The 21,710-nt window shown below is 38.0% G+C and overlaps 1 protein-coding gene across 1 annotated transcript in view; it reads right to left on the bottom strand.

The window, feature by feature from the left end:
* Positions 1,938 to 21,710, bottom strand: part of SMIM14 (small integral membrane protein 14) — a 62,516-nt gene continuing 42,743 nt past the window's right edge. Inside the window, exons 3-5 of the mRNA XM_018049380.1 lie at positions 13,970 to 14,018; positions 7,308 to 7,450; positions 1,938 to 5,226 (exon numbers count right to left, since the gene is read on the bottom strand). Coding sequence (XP_017904869.1) covers positions 5,194 to 5,226; positions 7,308 to 7,450; positions 13,970 to 14,018 — 225 coding nt within the window. The 3' untranslated portion in view covers positions 1,938 to 5,193. The remainder of the gene's footprint in view (positions 5,227 to 7,307; positions 7,451 to 13,969; positions 14,019 to 21,710) is intronic.

Genomic DNA, 21,710 nt, shown 5'->3' on the forward strand with positions numbered 1-21,710 from the left:
GAATACTCTAACAGCATGAGCTTCAAGAGTTGGAGAGTTTTAGGGAGGAGAGAATGATAGCCTGGCTGTCCAAAAGAGAAACTGGGAAGAGGTTCACTGTCTCCATTCCTTGGTCATATGATCTGGAAAAGAAAATAGCTCTCACCAAAGAGGCAAGAGTTAGTACCCTTAAGGAAATACCATGTTTTAGGGAAGGGAATGTTCAGAGAAAGCGTTGAAAATATGGGGCTTTTGCAGATGATGACCCTTAAGTTTAGGAGGAAAGGTATGAGATTGCATCAGCTGAGGGGAAATGAATGATGATGGCCTTGGAGTCTTAGACTTGTGGAAGCCAATATAAACAGGGGTACAGGACATGACAGGATTAATCAAGGTAGTCTCTAAGGCGAATTACCACAGCCAGGCTATGGGTGTAGGGAGACAGTAGGGAGCCTTGGCAAAAACATGTAGGTATTAGTGAGTCTTGCTGTCACACACGATGATATTGGTGCTGAGGCCAATACAGGGGTGACATCACTGTGGAGGGGTCTCTTTGGCTATCACCTCACAACTCTGCACATACTCTTTATCTTCCATCTTAAAACAACAGCAATAGAAATTTCTTCTTGCCCCAGACCCACATCGCACTCAAGTTACTACTCCATTTCTCTGCTCCCAATCACTGAAAACCCCCTCCAAAGAGTCACTTGTACTTGTCTCTCCTTCCTTACCCTAATTTCTTCCCTTAACTACTCCAAGCTGGGTTTGCATCATTACTCCAACAAAACACCTTTTCTCAAGTTCACTACGAATCCTTTGTCAAAATGTTCAACTCTCCACCTCCATGTTTTTTCTCAGTAGAACTGAACGCCACTGAGCCCTCCTCCCTTTAGATATTTGCTTTCTTTTCAGGCTTCCAAGACTACATGCATATGGTTTTCTTCTTCTTTCACAGGATGCTCCTTCTCAGTCTATTTTGCAGGTTCCTCTCTCAACCAGAGCTCTAAATATGTACCCAGGTCCCAGTCCTGGGATTTCTTAAGTTGAAATATAGTTGACATAAAGCATTGTTAGTTTCAGGTATGCTATGTAATGATTTGACATTTATGTACATGAAATCATCACAAGTCTAGTAACCATCTGTTCTCAAAGTTATTAGACTATTATTGACCGTAGTCCCTATGCTGTGTATTACACCCCTGTGACTTACTTATAACGAGGTTTGTGCCTGTTAATTTCCTTCACCTATTTTGTCCTCCCTTGCTTCCCCACACCACCTTCCACCCTGCTCTCTCCCTTCTGGCGACCACCCATTTGTTCTGTGTATCTGTCTGTTTTCACTTTTTTCTTAATATTTCACATATCAGTGAAGCAGTATGATATTGGTCTTTCTGACCCACTTCACTTAGCATAAAATATCCTCTAGATTCATTCATGTCACAAATGGCAAGACTCCTTTTTTCATGGCTGAGTAATATTCTATTCCGTGTATACCACATCGTTATCTGTGCATCTGTCAATGAACACTTAGTTGCTTCTGTGATCTTTAGTATCTGGATGCATTCCAGGTCACAGAGCAAAAGCAAATGTCACTTTTGTCTGTTTTCAGAACAGTTACATGTCTAGCTCCTTTTGGGTAACATATATCTGCTCATATAATTAACACTATTGGATAGCAAATGTCTGTCTACTGGACCTGTATTCTAGGAAGAAATAACAAAAGAAATGTAATTGCAACCTAATTTCCTAGAGATTCTTAGAATCCTTCTGAATACTGGCCCCAGATTGCTATTACATAAATATTCTTTGTATAACTCAAAGTTCTTCTTGCTTAGGAATGTCTTAGTTAAGGGTAAAAAAATCTTACCCCCCAAAAAAACTGTTGAATAAAGGACTTTAACATTTTACTAGGCAAAAGATGCTCCCTTCTCTTCCCACAAAAACCAAACAGAAAGCAGTGAGTGTTACTAATGTTTCCTATTTATTCATTAATAAAAAGTGCATAGTACAAGCCCTTTTTCCCAGTCCAAGTACTCAGTAAAAGATTACAATAAACCCTGGATGGCACAGACATGATTTGTTTGGCATGATTTAAACATTTAAAAACAGCAGTTAACATTTGGTACATCACATGACCACTTTTGCTTTTAACAAAGTAATCATCAGACACAGTAACAAATACATATGACTTTTCATTTAGAAATGTTATAAAGTTAAGACTAAACCTACTATTGCAACAACAAAAATTTCACCCATTAATTTAAACTCTCTCAGTTTCTCCTTCAAGTTGCTGTTTTGTGTCTTAAGCTGAGCTGGTCAAATTTTAGCACTTATTCATTGACAGACTTTGATTCAGGGTGTGAGACTTCTGAGGTTCCTTTGAAAATATAAGATATAGATAATTTATAAACACTGTAACATCGCATATCACAAAGAAACTAAAAGTAACCACTGAATAGCTGTAGTTAATAGTTACTTTAGAAACTCTCTCCAAGTAGTCTAAAATTAAAATATGACTTACTGAACATGGGATAGTGTTTGGATAGATACATCATAAAATCTTTTACTATACACAGTTCTAATGTTTTTTCCATGTGGAAAGCAAAACAGAACAAAACATTATTTTGCATAAAATAACATTAAATAACTCTAAAATAAAATAAACTATTAATGGCATTTGTGGGCTGTTTAAGAGCCAAAAGTGATTAAAATGTGAAGCTTTTTTCCAGACTATTTAAAAACTATTGTAGCCATAATTTAGGTGAATGTTTACAAGCCAAATAATGACTAAGAGTATGCTCAATAAAAAGGCCACATGTAGAAGCTTTAGGGATAAAACAGAATAGTATAAATTACTAATTAGGTTAAAAGGAATACTTTATGTGCTACCGCATACTGTCTTTGTTGGGAGGGCAGAGAAATTGTACAAGCAGAAAAACCAAGACTAAATACTTCACTAAGAACTTTTGTTATTAATTAAATAGATGGTCCATATAGGAATGGTTAATATTCTAATGTAATGTCAATTAAGTACATGTGACAGAAATGAAGAACTAGGAATAAGAACCCAGATTTCCAGGTCTCTAGCTAATACTAGATACTGTTTCCAGGTCACAGCCACTTCCTTCAACCAAAGTCAATTCTTTTTTTTGTTTGTTTGTTTTGCCACTCCACGTGGCTTACAGGGTCTTAGTTCCCTGATCAGGAATTGAACCTGGGCCTTCGGCAGTGAAAGCATGGAGTCCTAATCACTGGACCACCAGGGAATTCCCCAAAGTCAATTCTTAGTTCTTTGTGAACCACAGAGTCAGTGACACATCACTATCTCTTCCAGAGACTAGCTTTCTAGCAGCTTAAACAGCAGACCGTTACGAGATATGTGCTAGCCTTCAAAGTTCAGGGGCAAGGGCAGAAAAAGAAATGATTACAGGGATTCAGCTCCATCTTAGGCCATTCCTGCCCTTTCTGCTTTAAAAGCTATGAAGCTGAGAAGGCTTTTAATAGGCCATATTAAGAGGAAAAACCTTAAATCTATGGTGTTCTTTTACCCAGGATTTGACTTACCTGTGTTATGACACCCCTCGATTAACACAAGTAATTAACAGTAGGTTATTTTATTTCAAGAAAAGTTGAGCACAAAGCCAAGATGCACAGGAGGAATGCAAGCATTCGATATCAGATTATATAATGAAATGAAGCCCTTACAGTGTTTATAGCCTAGAACAGAATCATAATAAAGGGGAAAAATACCCTACAAGTGTCATGTAATTGTATCAGAGACTCTATTAAACAGTACAATAATATAGAGAAGTTTATTTAATTCATACAAGTAATTTCTCAGGTCTATACAGTGAAAAGCTAAACTGATCTGGGAGGGGCAGCATCCTTACATTGACAGCAAAGTATCTTCTAGCCCCCATAAATCATCTGCGATCATTTGTTAGAAAAAACTCTATAACCACACAGGTCATGCAGACTTTTTAATGCCATTTGTATTCATTTTCTTTCAAACTGAACAAAAACAAATGAAACCTTTTACATTTTTATATATTTCAAAAATTTTCCTTATATTAGTGCCCCTCCCCACCCCAATCCATCCTATTACCAAACAAGAATGAAACAGAGGTTGAGAAAAAATATCCTTGATTGTTTCTCATCTTCCTCCTTTTCCCTTGGAGTAAACCAAGAATTCATTAAATATTTTTTAAAGTCAGAAAGATAACAAGACTCTAAATTTTATCTTCCAAAAAAAAAAAAGAGTAAGTGAAAGCATTCAAATGTCAGTAACCCAACAGGCCCCCAAGACAGCTTTAAGATCGTTTCATTTAACAGGGAAGTTTACAACACAAAAGCAGTTTCCTGAGAGGCACCCACTCTAAAAATAAGTTATAGCTTAAATTATTACTGTATAGATTATACCTGGCAAAGGTAGAAAGAATTAAATTTTTTCCTCCTTTCATGAACTGTGTAATAAGGCTAGTGTGCAGAGGCTTACAAATTTCATATAATGGACTGTAAATCATCCACCATTTAAATCATGTTTATTTAAAGTTTTCTGAATATTAGACATTTTATGGGAATAAAAACTTAGTAAACAGTTATTTCATTTCTTTTCTCCTTTTCTTAGCCACATAAATCATCTGTAGTGGATGATACAGATTTCAGCTGTAATGTGTAAAATATTCCAAAAGTTGTCACAGTCCTAAGAACTAGAGAAAACTGCCATCCACAAATAAACTACCAAGGTAAATATAAATACAGTGTGGTTCTAATTTTCTTTCATACAATCTCAGGTAACCCCAAATAACTTTATAAATACCTTATTAAAGAAAAACAATTTTTAAACCCATTGAAAGTACTTAAAATATTTAAATGTAGAGATCTCAAATTTCCTTCTATCAGGCCAGAAATTACCACAAAAATTATGATCACAGTTACAAACAGAACGAATGGAATGTTTAAGTTTAGGATAACCAAAAAAGCCCCATGTAACTTTTTAATGTAATCATTTACTCAAATATAGGAAAGGTGATGACACAGGAAGCAAAAATAAGCTCGCAAGTGAAATTTCTAGAAGCTCATGAAAACAATACTATCCCATACTGCAGATGCAAAAGAAAAAACAGTTCTAATGGGGTTAAGAGTACTCTGGTCATCTTCGTTCATTTGGTCGTGCAAGGTGTTAAACTAGTTTCACTTCCCATATCCACAAAGTTAGTCCACAGGAGGGGCTGGTGGATCTTGACCCTGACATCAGAGAGAGAGAAATTATGAAATTGACTTCTTAAATTCCCCAGTACAACCAATCTAACACATACAGTAAGAACTGAGCAGTGATGGCCCTCAGCTTCCCATCCTAAATCATATACTTATTTGGACTTCTCCTATGTTTCTTCTGCACAAGACAGCACTGTGATTCACCAACATTTGTCTCTTTCTTCTTTGTAGTATGGAAGAAAAGAAAATTTTGTAACAGTGATATTGACTTAGTTGAAAGTGCTCTCCCTGACAGCTCTAGAAGTGATATTTAAACCAATTAAGGCAGTCTCATCCTTCTTGCTAATAAGGTGACTGAGTACAGTAGAATTAAAATGAAGCTAAAGACTTGTATTTCTCTCTACAGAACATCTTTCAGTGAGGAAATAGCTGGCTCCAGCTGCTACTGGTAGCTGCCCTACAGGGGACAGAAAGGGAGCCTACCTTGGAATAAATAATGGTCTGAGGAAAGAGACTAGGTCTCTAATGAACTGTTAAAACTTTCTAAACACTGACCCTCCCTCTGGATTTTTTGATATGTACACCAATAAAGCCAATTACTTAAACCAGGCTGAAATGATTTTTGTTACTTGTATTAGAAAGCTGAACTGTAAAGGAAAGAGCAGGGCTTTTAGGAATCTTTAGGAAGATTCCACTTACTTACTACTCTGATATGCTATATGAAACCCCAGATGATATTCAATTTTTCTGCTTGTAATTGGTCAGTATGTCTTCATGCTTATTCCTAGAGCTGTGGGACTACCATTCCTAGAACTGCTGGTCTACAATGATGGTAATCTTGCATTTCTGTCACTTTTAAATGGCTTCTAATTTAGCGCCAAACATTGAGGATGTTGCTCTTTGATATGAAAGTAACAAAACTGTACACAGAAAGAAAAAAGGCTAGGGAGAAAGCACTTTATCAAGACAACACACAAGCTGTTTTATGGATATACTCCTCTCGAAGAAAACCTAAAAATAAGGCATTTTATATAGTGCTAATGATGGCTTCTTTCTTAACTAAAGTCAGCATGCTACATATCTAAATGTTCCAGCCCCAAAGCACTGACCAATTAACATTGCATATTTGCTTTCTCCTATATAAGCAACTGGTCTAGTTAAATTTCTTTTTAATATTAGCAACACAAGATTGGGGGAAAGAAGCAATTATTTTAGGCTGAAGAAGGGAACTAGTGGGATAATTTGGTGTCCAACAAGTGAAGCCACCATGGAAATAGTTTTAAAGAGATAATACCCAAATCAAATGAGAAAGAAAACAAGTATAAATATTGGCTCTGAAAACAATTAAAAAGAATCCTTTAATGGAGGCCTCTATTAAAGACGTTAATCAAAAACTCCCCGTTGGGTCACTTTATCATATTTTTCATTTAGGTTCTAAAAATTGTTATAATCGTGACTATCAAGATTTATCAACATAAATGATTCCTACCACTCCTTTTGCCAGCTCAGCTGATCTATTGTGATGCAGAACTGTCAGAATGAATTTGAGAGAAATAGGATGGGAAAGCAGGTTGAGCCAGACGGGCTCCGTGTCCCTGCTATATTTGACATCTAGGACAGAAGGGGAGAAAATGGAGAGAGAGAAAGTGAATAAGTGAATGTGTGTGTGTGTGTGTGTGTGTGTGTGCACGCTCAAGCAGGGACATTTGAACTGTAGCTAGTAAGAGTATCTAGGAACCTTGGGACATGAGAGGCAAAGGGATCAACTGTGAGGTGGACAGACCTCGAAACTGGAGGACTGAGATTTGAGAACTATCACTGGATTATTAAGAACTGGACCACTTTTTATGTTTCTCGTGTGAGTAAACATTGAAATTTATCTTAAAATGATGTGGGGGCTACTGGTCTGTACTTCTCTATGTGTAACTCCATGAAAACTAAGCCATTTGGGATTGCAAGACTTACTGGAACTACATAGGAAGAATTTAATTTACTCTATGAGCTAAATCTTCCTTTTGGTAATTTAGATATTTCAGTCAAAACAACTCCACCCCTGTCCCAGGCTACACCCATCCCCCCACCCCAAAAGATCTCTAATCCACAACACTTACGTTATGAGGACTGGCTGGTTTTCCAGTTAGGTTGGATCCTCTTAGATTAGGAGGTCTCAACAGAAACAAGATCACTGCAATAACCATCCAGGCCATCAAGATCATGGTAATACTGATGCCATTATCACTAGAGGGTCCTGGCACTAAAGACAAACAGAAAATGTATTTGCAACAACAACAAAAAAACTGTTGAATAATTACCATGTTGTTAGTAAATGTAAAAACAAACTCTGTTTAAATAACTTCAAAATTGTATTAATATAAAAACTATTAATACTTTTAAGAATTATTAAATATCACATCTTCAATTTGTTTCCTCCTGTGAGAAAATCTAAATGGTAAATGGTATAAAATAGTCATAAGCCAGAGCCTATTAAATAAAGATTTTTAAAAGTATAGTAGTGTGGTAATAGAATCCTTTGAGAATTTGATAAAGAAAAAGACTCCACAGTAACAGTCCATGCATACACATTCAACAATTTTGTATATATTAATAATTGCAAAAGATTCATGGCAATTCATAGCTATACTGAGATCTGCAGAACCCAGGTTAGGACCACCTGATATACAGGAAAGCCATGCTAGGGGAGAGAGGGTCATACATTTTAATTACAGAAGCAGCCTGAAAAAAAAATAGAGCTTAAGGAAAAGGGGACATCTAAGTTGTACATATATGAATTAAAGATCCCTTTAATGACATTTTCAAACAGGGATTAATTTGGCCTTTTTTTGGAAAAAGAATATGGATTAAGATCTAGTTATTTCAAAGTCTATGCATTTATCCAGAAGAAAAAAAAATCTGGTGTCTGTGTACGTATCAGTCCCTCAAGGCAGCCATATCTTATTTATTTCAGAATAAGTACCTGGCTCATGGAACGAGCTTAACAAATTTATAATAAATGAAATGTGTATTAGAGAACTCAAAGTGTCAGAAATGAAAATTCTAGAAGATCAGATTTCTAGAGAAAATAGTATCTATAGGTGGTTATTGTCAATTTTAGTTTTTAAATACCACTCAAATCTGTCCACTTTCAGCTCCACACCCACACTTGTTCAAGCTTCTTGTCTGGTCTACTGCAATGGCCTCTTAACCAACCTCCTCATACTTACTCTTGACTCCTCTAATTCTATCCTTTAAGCTGCTCCAAGACTGATTTTTTTTTTAAAGCAAAATATTATCTATTATTTTTATTACTGACTTATAGTTAAAAGTTGAGCGGCTACTTTGAACCAGGCATTATCTCTCTTAATCCCTTTTAACAATCTGTTTATTTTTATTTTGGCTGCGCCTGGAGACCTGTGGGATCTTAGTTCCCAGCTTCCCAGAACAGGGATGGAACCCAGGCCATCAGCAGTGAAAGTGCTGAGTCCTAACTACTGGACCTCCAGGGAATTCCTTAGCAATCTTATTTTATGGCAGGTATATAATACCTTTGATTTTATAGATGAGGAAACTGGGGAATGGGGGGTTAAATCCCAATGCCATACAGCTGGCATGTGGCAAAGCTGGGGTTTAAATACAGTGGTCCCATTCCAGGGTCTATGCTCTTAACCTCTTCGCTATGTCATAATCTCTGACAGTATCACACAGAAGACAGGCCCCTGGAAGCTATTACTCCTGTGGGTAGTAAAATTGGCAAATACAGTTTTTAAAAGGATTTTTGATAAACTTACAACTAGCAGTTAAGAGTATATAAAAGGAGTCAAAGAAAGAGAACTGTGTTGTCTACATATGATCACTTCATATAGTGTACCACTCAGAACTAAAATGCTACATTAGTTAGACCTGAAGTGTAAGCCCAATGCCAATTCAGTGTGGAAAATGGGTCCCTTGCTTTTTGATGCTCTTCACAAGTAAAGGACTGTGAAGTTTCAGATAGTTAAACCTCAGATCCCAAATTTACAAATGCCTAGTTCTAGACAAAGCAAACGTGGTAAAATGCTCACTCTCTGTGTGAGACTCCCATGGTGCTAACATGACTCCTAGCTCCCCGGTGCTGTCTCCTAGCCTGGTTCCCACCGCAGCCTCTCCTTCCTGCACACTGCTGCCGAAAAAGCCTGCTTACAACACTGCTCTGCACACACCTCTGCTGACTAACCCAGTGACTCACTCTCCACTTCTACTGCTTCGACTCTGAACTCTTCAGCCTGGCCTTTCCTCATAAGACGTGGCCCTACTCACCAATGTTACCACTTACCATTTCTCAGAAAAATCCTCCTCTGCTCCAGTCAACCTCATTCCTTCTTCCGCCTTTATCCAGTGGATCCCTGACTTGCATGCCCAACAGAATAGCCTGTGACAACATCCACGCCACCATTTCTAAGGCCCTGCCTCATATCATCTAATTCAGGAGCGCCTCCGGGGTGGGGTCAGGAACCAACAATATTTTTAAAGCTTTCCAAGTGAATCTGATGCAATAGTTCATCGCTAGTTTGGCTGCCATTCACCAACTTCACAAACTCAGTCATTCTGCGGACTCATTATTTTTCCCTGTCAGGCATGATCTCATTTAACTCATTCAACAACATCCTACAACCCACTCTCGTCTGGTGAAAAAAAAAAAAGCTCCATTTTCTCTGCCCATTCTTTCCTTAGTTCTCTAGACTAGGGTAGCATTTCTAGTTTGAAACAATGGTTTCCTACGTCTCCTAATTAATTCATTAACTTTTTAAAAATGAAACTATCTCATAGCTGTTTGACTTTACCACCTCTTAAATAAATAATCTCTGTGCCTCGATTTTTTTTTTAACCTGTGAAATGGAAATATTACCATCATCTCATAGAATAGTTGTGAAGATGGAAATGATCAGTACATGAAAAGTAGCACAGTACTTGGAACACAGTAAGTATTCGATAAACATCAGCCACTACTGATCTGTGCTATAGCTGATCAGCTTTAGGATCAAATTAAGCTTCCCTGGTGGCTCAGCGATCAAGAATCTGCTAGCAATGCAGGACACGAGGCAGGAACCATGGGTTCTATCCCTGGTTTGGGAAGATCTCCTAGATAAGGAAATGGCAACCCGCTACAGTATTCTTGCCTGGAAAATCCCATGGACAGAGGAGCCTGGATGGCTACAGTCTATGGAGTCACATAAGAGGTGGACATGACTTAGCAACTGAGCACAGAAAAGACTACGTGCAGAAAGGTCCTGGTGTGAATGACCGGACTGGATAAGATGGTGAAGTGAGAATGAAAAAGGGTCAGATATAAATGGCAACAAGATGAGAGAAGCACAACACTTGGCAAAAGCCTGAAATGGTGATGGGAGGAGGAGGAAGAAAAAGCTAAGTGTGCCTCTAAAACTTCTGCAGGGCAGTAATATGCAGAATCCTCTACTTAAAAAGGCTAAACAGATACAGTTTTCCTGACTTCCTAGGTTTGATAAGAGCATTCTCTCATTCTCCAATAACTTAAGGCCCATATCAGCAATAGCTGAACCAGGACAGTCGAACCGATGACCACAGTATTTTTCTTGTTTACAGCAGTAGCACAAACTTAAGACTGGCTCTAGAAGGTACTTTACATAGACATACTCTGCAGGGTTATTAACAAAAAGCTGAAAACAGACCTAAATGTTTGCCAAGAGCATTCAAATAAGAAATTATGGTATGTGGGGGTTGGGGTGAAGCTGTAACACAATGGTGAGGCATGTTTACATGAGACAAGTGACAAGCTATTTCTTGACAGAGGGGAAAAAACAGGTGAAAAACAGTGTGTACTAAGAAAGGGGGGTGGCAAACAATAAATATTTGCCTGTGTATGCATAAAGAAATTGTGGAAAGATACACAGAGGGCAAATAATGCCCAAAGACAGGACCTGGACAGATGGGAGAATATGAGTAGGAAATCCTCTTTCACTACACACTAATTAACTGTTTGAGTTTTGAACCATGTATTTTGGGATTAGAGATGCCGGATATCTGAACTGACTTGGGCTTCTTCACGAAGTCTCAGAACATATAAGCTACTCAAACTCCCTGGCACTGCATGCGGCCAATACAAGCAAGTATGAGGAGCAGCTGTTGTAAAGTCAACAGGGAGGAGTGAGACAGCCTTTACGTGATCTGGCCACTTTGGTTTTTATTGTGATGACTGTTTAGCACTAAACATTCTAAACACTGATATAGTGCCAAATAATCTGAGTATTAAAGAAGTACAATCACATGGGGGATATAAAACCTGTTCCCTTCACTGCCTAGGAATTATTTGCCTTAAGAGGATAAATACCTTTTACTCTGTGGTCTAGAAAAACGTCACATCATAAAAATGTAAAAGGATTTTGTACACTAAAATACAGTGTTCCATTCTACTCAATGGTTAAGTCTTCGGTTACAAGAAAAAGTAAGTATTACAAGTAAGATGTCAAATGGGATATTCACAGTGACACTATTAATTTAGCTGGACACAAGGAAGATGAAAAAGAGAGAGGATCTAACAGCTGACAGATCCTGAGGGGTTATTTCTCTAAACTTATATAGATGGACAACGATCTAGTCACTCACGCCTATGAAACGGAACCTCCATAAACCCCCTGAATGATGGGGTTCACGGAGCTTCTGGGCCAGGGCACACATGGAGTTGGCTGGGAGGGTGGTGTACCCAAGAAGACAGGGAAGCTCTGCACCTCTCCCCTTGTCCCCTGCCCTACACATCTCTCCCATTTGGTTACTGCATCATTATAATAAACCGGTAACAGTAATTTAATTATTTTCCTCCATTCTGTTAGCCATTCTCACAAGTTACTGAAACAGAAGGGGGGTTGTGGGGACCCCTGATTAACATATATACTTTATATGTGAGCATTAGCTCATTGCTAAAGATTTAAAATACACAGAAAAAATAATTACATATCACTCAGAGGAAACAACTGCTTAAACCATTTAAAGACATGGCTGTTAGAAAGGATTTCCACCAAATGCTAAGGACTGGGGTGAGCAGAGCGGGCGGTGGACAACTGGCTAAGATAACTGAATGAATACTCAAGCTCTAGAGTCTTGCTTTTATGTTTGGATTAAAGAAGTGAAATTTCACTCACAGAAATAAGAGTATATTTGGTTTACAGGTGGGGTTGGCTCAAGGGTCACAAACACCACAAATACAATAAATTTCTTTTTCCCCATCAGAAGTTCAATGAGATTAATTCCAACAAGAAGAACAGGTTTTAGTTTTTCTGCTGAGGCAAAAATCTGAGCTGGTTATCAGAGGGAGCACTGTAGGTTAGTGAATGCTGCTGAAGAGGCAATGCAAAGAAACCTGGAGTGGGGGCACCGATCACCACCCATCACGCCCCAAACCTAATGGAATGTCTGTCCGTTACTTTCTTGCCCAGAGGCATATGGTTTTGTCCTGTTGCACCAAAAGACTACCTTCTGACAAAGCTTCTACTTTGAGCCAGGCACTGCACTAGCTTCTATTTCTCTAAGTTGTTCCATTTACAGAATTTGATGGGATGCTCAGTTCACACAGTAATAACAGTAATTAATAATGTAGTAACAAGCCTCTTTATAATGACACCTTGCTGTGTTTTGCTTTCGCTTCATATACATAATAAAGTAGCACTCAGCTTCAGAGATATGAAGTACACGCAACTAGCCTACTAATAAGTGCAATTTGGCAGTATGTCAAAAGTCTTAAAATGTACATAAGGATGTTTATTTAAGTATTACTTATAACAGCAAAAATATATTAGTAACCTAAGATTCCAACAGAAGGGAATTATTTGAACACTGGTACATCCTCATAATGAATTACTATTTAGTAAATATTTTTAAGGTAAATACATGTTGATATAGTCACAATATAGTAGTGAAAAACAACATATACAAAGTGATCCCATTTTTCTAGGTATATATGAATTGAATTGTGCCTGGCTTCACCATCCTGTGAATGTCATAATTCCATTCTTATGGTCAAATTATTATGGTACAGGACTGGTTTGGCTACTATTTCCCTTCAAAGTATCCCTCAGGTTATTTCTGTCCTGAAAAAAGATGCCTCATATTACGGCCACCAAGTCCACCAGCTACATTCACCATGCAGGATCCACCTTCCTACACTGATTCTCACTTTATCATCACCACTGCCTCAAAAGTCATGGAGAAACCTCCCCACTGTCCAGACCCTCTTGAGACTTCTAATGTCAGAGCCAAGGGAATGATTCCAATGGCTCCCAAAGCTTCCAAACCTTGGCAAAAAATGGCCTCCCCTTCCTGCACTCACAAACTCTCAAAGTTGCCAGTGGATGCAGATAGATGCTAGGGAAAGAGTGAGGGGTTTGTGCTAAAGCCCCAGTGTTCAGTCCAATGAGCCCAAAGTGACTGGTTCCTCACATATCTGCCCCCAAAAAAAGGTCTTGGGAGGGTTTACACCAAGTTGTCAACAGTGGTCATCTTTTATTATTCTGGAAGTTTTTCTTTTCCTTTTTTTGTATCTATGGTTTTATGATTTTATTCAATGAGGCAGTTCTGATTTTGTGGCAGGACCAAAAAACACATTTTTAACTTAAAAAATTAAGCATCTTAAGTAGGAGATACATTACTGAGAGTCATCTCCTTAAACAGCAAACTGTAAGCATAATTTCTGGCAAATGTTCAGTCATATTCCGATCCCTAACTGTGCCCCCAATGCCAAGCCTCCGCCTGTCCCATCATTACTTACATTCCTGAAGACATTCTGTGTCTGTGCAGTAGGACTGCGACTGCCTCAACTACAATGAATAAGAAAAAAGGAAATTAGCCACCAGACTTCCCAAAACGGATACTACTTATCAGAAAGATCATGCTTTGTTTTTTAATGAACACTACCACACTATCTACTGTACCTTCAAAATCAAATATCAGATAAAAACACAGAATACATATAGGGCCTGATCAGTTTGGTGGGATTTTTTTCTCCTCAACATAATACTCAAATATACTGTGGTCTGGTGCAATTCACCTACTTAAATTAGGAATTTTAAAAAGTTACCTGTGACAGAAACTCCTACTGCCATATGTTATTAGACTTACCAAAGGAAAAGCACTTAACCATAGCGGAGAGCTACTAAAGAAAGAGTAAACTTGGTTAACAAGATTTTTTTCTCACTTAAAATTAGAAGCAAAGAGAGAGAAAAACAGGTTCCCTTTATAGAAAAGGCCTTTTGAAAGAAAGGGATTTTTTTTTCCTTTTAGCTTACATCTGCATTAACAGTGGTTGGATTAATAAGAAACTAATAAAAATGATACCACAGGGGTTGGGCAGTGGGTTGGAGGAACAGAGTAGGTTCTGATGAGATGGGATTTGAAGTTTTCATTGTCTATCTTAACATATAATTTAATTTTGGAACCATATGATTATGAAGTTTAAAAGATAATTGAAAAGAAAAGACCCATCTATCAATAAACAGACATCATCCTTTTATGAATGTTCACCCTATGCTGAGGCCTTTTAGGATGTTTAAAAATGATAACCTCATATATCTTAAAAGAGATGACACAGAGTAAACAGAATGAGCATGCAACTTTTCAATTCTGCTTCATTACTTTATAATCATACCCTCTCTCCATTAAAGCAGTTTAACATCACTTGCAATTATTTGGGGAAGCCACTCCATGGCACTTGTGCTTAGCTGGACTCTGAACAAAGACAGATGTTGATTTAAAGTCAGGCTCTGCAACTTTCTAGAGTTTCAAGACCTTTGGCAAATTCTTTAACACCTTTAAGCTTTAGTTTCCTCACGTGGTAAAATGAGGATATGCCTAGATCTGAATACAGGTAAGAATTAAATACACAGCACATATGAAATGTAGTGACAACACAGGAAAGAAGAAATGTTAGCTATTATTATTACTATGCTAGACAAATTATGACCTCATCTGAAACAACAGAATAAATCATCTTATAAATTGCTAAGATGATCAGACTTGTTTTTCTGTATACCACTAAAAGTAGTTCTATTTGAATTAGAATGAGAAAACAGATCTTAATTATTATAAAAAAAAATATGCTGGATACCTTAAACCTTCCTAAATATGCAAAGAATCAATTCAAAAACCCTTTTATACATTCTACGGCTATTATCAAAAAGACAGTAAATAATGAGTGTTGGTGAGGATATGGAGAAAAGGAAACCCCTGTACACTGTCAGTGGAAATAAAAATTGGTAGCAACCTATGGAAAACAGTATGGAAGTTACTCAAAAAGTTAAAAATAGAACTACTATATAAATCAAGCAGTTCCACTTCTGGGTATTTACCTTAAGAAAACAAAAACACAAAGATACAAAAGATACATATAACTGTATGTTTTCTGTAGCATTATTTGCAATATCCAAGATACGGAAATAACCTCTAAGTGTCAACGGATGGATGAATGGATAAAGAAAACACACACACACAGGAGTATTATTCAGCCATAAAAAAAGAATGAAATCTTGCCACCTGTAACAACATGGATGGACCCCAAGGGCATTATGCTAAGTGAAGTAAGTCAGAAAAAGATAAATACTGTATGATCTCACTTATATGTGGAATCTAAAAACAAAAATCTCATGAATATAGAGAAGAGACTGGTGGCAGCCTGAGGCAGGGGGAGAAGGGTGGGCAAAATGGGTGAAGGAGGTCAAAAGGTGCAAATGTCTAATTAAAAAAAAAATCAGTAAGTTACGCGCATGTAAAGTACAGCATGGTGACTATAGTTAATACTGTAAACAAATTATACATTCTAAAGAAATTGAAAACAGACTTCTAGCCTTTGGGTCACAAATCAGACCTAATGAATTTCCTACTTTGCATATATTCTGTTTAAGTTTTATTAATTTTTTCCCAATAAGTAATATGTATACACAGTACAAAATTCAAAAGTACAAAAAGATATTCTATGCATGGTAAATCTCTCTCTCTCCTAACCTTCAGTTCAGTTCAGTTGCTCAGTTGTGTCCGACTCTTTGTGACCCCATGAATTGCAGCATGCCAGGCCTCCCTGTCCATGACCAACTCCTGGAGTTCACTCAGACTCACATCCATCGAGTCAGTGATGCCATCCAGCCATCTCATCCTCTGTTGTCCCCTTCTCCTCCTGCCCCCAATCCCTCCCAGCATCAGGGTCTTTTCTAATGAGTCAACTCTTCGCATGAGGTGGCCAAAGTATTGGAGTTTCAACTTTAGCATCAGTCCTTTCAAAGAACACCCAGGGTTGACCTCCTTCAGAATGGACTGGTTGGATCTCCTTGCAGTCCAAGGGACTCTCAAGAGTCTTCTCCAACACCACAGTTCAAACGCATCAATTCTTCAGTGCTCAGCTTTCTTCACAGTCCAACTCCCATATCCATACATGACCACTGGAAAAAACATAGCCTTGACTAGACGGACCTTTGTTGGCAAAGTAAGCCTCCACAAAACTCAGCTTTTTGTGAATCTCACTAGAGATGTCCTTACGTTTTTATAAGCATATGTATCTTTTCCTATTACTCCTCCTCCACCTCTAAGTAGATTGTGTAAAACATAAAGGTTTATTAGGTAAAAAATGTCACTGGATAGCACAAGCACTATCTAATCACTTAAGACATCAAATAAGGAGTAAAAAGAACTTTTGTGGGTTTAATATTTAGCAACCACACAGCATATCCCCAAACCTACAGCTGTGATTAAAATGACCAATGAATTATCAGTTCTTGTACATTACGTAACTCAAATGCCGGCTCTGGCTTCTGGCTATAGCTCTACTAGAACTGCTGCCCTTGTCCTGAGGCCTGACTTGCTAGCTAACAGGAGCTCAATGACATCTACAAATTACATGATTTCCATGTGAAAAGCCCCCAAATCCATTTCCTCACAAATTTACTTCAATGGAGGGCCACATCACCAGCTCTAGGCTTCTTTTTCATGCCTGCACCAGTCCCATCCTCCTGCTTCAACGTGGGTCTACCAGATAAGATACTCACTGTGTACTTTTTTGATGTTCCAGTGATGATTCGGGTCAGAGTTTTACCCCACACCCTTGCAGTGGTTTTGTAGTCTATAGCAAGGTCACCAATCTACAACCTGCAGGCTGGAGGCCTATTTTCATAAATAGTTTTACTGAACCATAGCCACACCCTTTTGTTTACATATTATCTGTGTTGCTTTCCTAAAACAGATGAGTTTAGTAGCTGCCATAGAGACTCCAAGCCTAAAATATTTACTATCTAGCCCTTAAATCATTCAACACTACTTCTAATGACATCAGGTAAAGCCATTAGGAAACACTGATGAAAGAAAAGAAAAAAGAAATATTTTCGTGTAGCTATATACAAATGTTCATTTTAAAATGTGAGATGCTCATTAATTATGTCTAGTTATAATGCAACTATCATTTATATCCACTTATTCATTCAAAATGTTTACTAAATGCTTACTATGTGCCAAGTACAGTTCCAGGTACTGATCATACGATGTGAAAAGGACAAAATTTCTACTCTTAAAGATCATACAGTCTTGTGGGGAAAATCAGACAACTAAGAAATATAAAAATGTCAAAGAGTCACAGAGAGAATGAAAATAGGATGGCATACAGTGGCAATCCAGTAGCCACTTTAAATCATGCATACAGAGGCAGGAACACTGAAGGGACTATCTCCACGACAGTAACAGTAAAGATCAAGGACATGAGAATTCAGGAATTCCAGACCGAATAAACAACTAGGAAAGGCCCCTGGATGAAAAGGTACCTGGGAGTTGGTGTTGAGGAACCACAAGGCCACTGTGTTTGGGGCATACAAGCAATACTATTTAGCTGCTGGATTTAGTCAACCTCAGAACCAAACGCTCTTTGTACATGCACAAGTCAGCACAGTTTGCTGTTAATGGCATTAGTTTGACTGCCTCTAATTCTAAGATAAATAACAGATACTGATATGTTTAATCAATGTGGGACAGGAGTACCTTATTATTATCATATTAGAAGTACATTTAAATACAAATATATTTTAATGATATGAATTTATAAATATTACCTTAAATTATAATTTAAATAATTATTTGTATTACATTATAATACAAGAAACATTACAGAATACTTAGGAATTAATGTGGATTAATTCTCTGCCTAGTAAATTATCATTATGTTTTCTAGTCTTAAAAATATGCAGTTTCACATAATTACAATTAATCACCAGGGTTCCTGGTGGCTCAACTGGTAAAGAATCTGCCTGCAGTGCAGGAGACCCAGGTTCAATCCTTGGGTGGGAAAGATCCCCTGAAGAAGGAAATGGCAACCCACTCCAGTTTTCTTGCCTGGAGAATCCCAGGGAGAGAGGAGCTTGGCAGGCTATAGTCCATGGGGATGCAAAGAGTTGGACACGACTGAGCAACTAAATCACACATAACTACAACCAGTGTAATAACAAATATTTACTAGGAACTTTTATGTGGTAGGGACTATACTAAGAATTTAGATAATCCTCACACTCACTAGAGGAGGCAGGGGCTATTATTCCTTCTTTACAGATGAAGAAATTCGAGTCTGGAGGAGGTTAGCTAATATATCCAGTACTAACTCTGAAGTAGAGATTTTCAATCCCAATTCTATTTTACTTTACAATGTACAAAATGTATCATAATTTTTATTAACATATCATTAGACTGAAACATTGTGTAACCAGCCACAATTTTGAATGGTTACAAAATATTCCAGTGAATTGATATACAAGTGATATACTATTGAACCGAAGCAAATTCAGAGTAAGGTGAAAATGACCATATCTAATTACCTAATAGCCTCTAAGATTAACATACCCAGTGTTTTCCTTCAGCACTAAAAGAGATCTCTTCCTTTAGGTATTACTACATGGAATAAGCTTCCTTTTGGGACTATGATAAAAAACAGTAATGTATAATTTGTCCTGTTATACAAATTTCTAGAAAATTAATTCACTCACATACAATTGACAAATATAGAAATTATGTCAGTTTTAGGTGGTAGCTATGTCAGTTTAGAACTGATTTTTTTCTAGGTAAGGGAAGCCAGAAGTGGGAAGTCAAATTACAACTCATGCCTTGCAGAAAGAAGCCCTTTCAGCTTTAATAAAAATGTTAAAAAGTGCCTGCACACACACACACACACACACACACACACACACACACACACACACACACACACACAAGATCAAGAATGAAAAGAAATTATTCATTGAGAGTCTGGCTGACTGAAGCACTGTATCTCCAGTCCAAGCTGCAGCGAGTCTTTGGGACATTCCATTGAGAGCTGGAGTTGGATCCTGCTCCTCTGGCTGGTCTTCCACAGGTTGCCGGCTACCTACGCTCTACATGTTCACAGGCAGACGATGCTGCAGGCTCTGCATAATGAGGTGCCAAAGTATCATAACTACATTTCTGGTCCTGGATTTACATGTTCTGTCCAAACCAGTGTGTTGGGATATATATTCAGTATGTCAGATTCACACACTTGTGATGGGTAAACTATATAGTCTTTAAAGAATTAGAAAAACACATTTAGTAAAACAAGAGAATCTCACTGCTTTGATAAAACTCTTTAAACAGAGGCCTAATTTACAGTGCATCTCAGTTTTCTCTTGACTTATCTGAGGAATACAGTGGGACTACTGATGCTGATTTTGGCCACTCCAAAGGGAAGTCATTTGTGAAAACAAAATAATTAAAAGAAAATCAATAAACAACAAGGTCCTACTATATAGCACAAGGAGCTAAATTCAAAATTCTGTGATAAACCATAATGGAATAACACTGAATCCCTGGTATATGACAGAAAGTAACAGAACACTGTAAATTAACTATACTTTTATTTTTAAAAAAAAGGATACTAATATAAGGGAAACAGGCATAGCAGTAACTATAGTATGGAGCCATAAACTTCAAATATTTTCTGTATGGCAGTGGAGTGGGGGGAGCCACATGCGGACTATTTACAGTCAATGGTTGCTCCCCAGGTAAACCCTTTTGCTAACTAACACTGATCCCAGGATCCCAGGAAAGAACTAAAAGTAGATTTAGATTTCCCCACCTAACCAGGATGGTCATGTAAAGTTCCTTAAATGAATTAGCTTCAAAATCGATGAGACAAAATAGTATGGTTAGAATAAATGCTTTTCTTCATTGGGAAAAAAGAAGAAAACAGAGATTAAAAGAATGTAAGAGTCTTGGCACCGAGATTTTATGTTAGGGAAAATGTAGAAGCTAAAATAGTCTCTTAGGCTATCTAGGAAGCCTAATATAGAACTTTGGCTGTCAGAGGCTGATGGAAAAAAACACAGATCAAAGAGAAGACTCTAATGGCAAAAAAGCAGATAAATGGAACTTCTATGAGGAATCTTAGCTTGGAGAAATTCTTTAAAAAAATTACAAGAAAAACAGAAAATCTCTCTTTGGAATTATCAAAAGGTATCTGCTATGGATGTTCGTATTCCCTCCACCCCTCTGAATTCATATACTAAAGCCCGAATCCCCAGTGTGATGGAGTTTGGGGGTACGGGTCTTTGGGGGGTGATGAGGTTTAGATGAAGTCATGAGAGTGGAGCCACCTTGATGGAATTAGTGTCCTTGTAAGAGGGTGAGAGGCTTTCCTGGTGGCTCAGAGGTTAAGCGTTTGCCTGGAATGTGGGAGACCTGGGTTCGATCCCTAGGTCGGGAAGATCCCCTGGAGAAGGAAATGGCAACCCACTCCAGTACTCTTGCCTGGACAATCCCATGGAGGGAGAATCCCATGGAGGGAGAATCCCATGGAGGGAGAATCCCATGGAGGGAGGAGCCTGGTAGGCTACAGTCCGTGGGGTCGCAAAGAGTCGGACATGACTGAGCGACTTCACTTTACTTCACTTCATGAGAGGGTGAGACCAGAGCCCTCAGCCTCTCTGGGCCACATGAGGATACAGCAAGGTGGCTATCTGAAAACCAAGAAAAGAGCCCAATCACCAGATACCAAATCAGGTAGCACCCTGATCTTGGACTTCCAGTGCCTCCAGAACCATGAGAAATAGCTACTGTTTGTGGCCCCCAGTCTGTGGTGTTGGGTTAAAGCAGCCTGGGGCAACTAACACAGAACCTAAATAAGAACTTATTTGCCATTTTTCTGTGTCTACTCAAGAATCTAATGTATATTGGAGGTGCTCTTCTTTCCCAGGCACAGATCTACCTGCGGACTGATAAACAGTGTCATACAGAACAGTGGTTCAAAAAAGCAGCTTCAAAGTCAGAGGTATCTGGGTTCAAATTCTGTGTCTGTTACTTTCTAAAGCAGAGTTTCAAACTACAAAAGAAATAAATACAATCTATTATCAACGTTAATATCATGGTGAGGATTAAAAGATATAACATATATAAAATCAAATATAAAATGTATATAAAAAACTCAGGTCATGGCCCATAGTATGCTTTCAGATTATAGCATTACGCAGGAAAGGGCAGCC

The sequence above is a fragment of the Capra hircus genome, chromosome 6, assembly GCF_001704415.2.
Source record: "Capra hircus breed San Clemente chromosome 6, ASM170441v1, whole genome shotgun sequence".
Classification (NCBI taxonomy): domain Eukaryota; kingdom Metazoa; phylum Chordata; class Mammalia; order Artiodactyla; family Bovidae; genus Capra; species Capra hircus.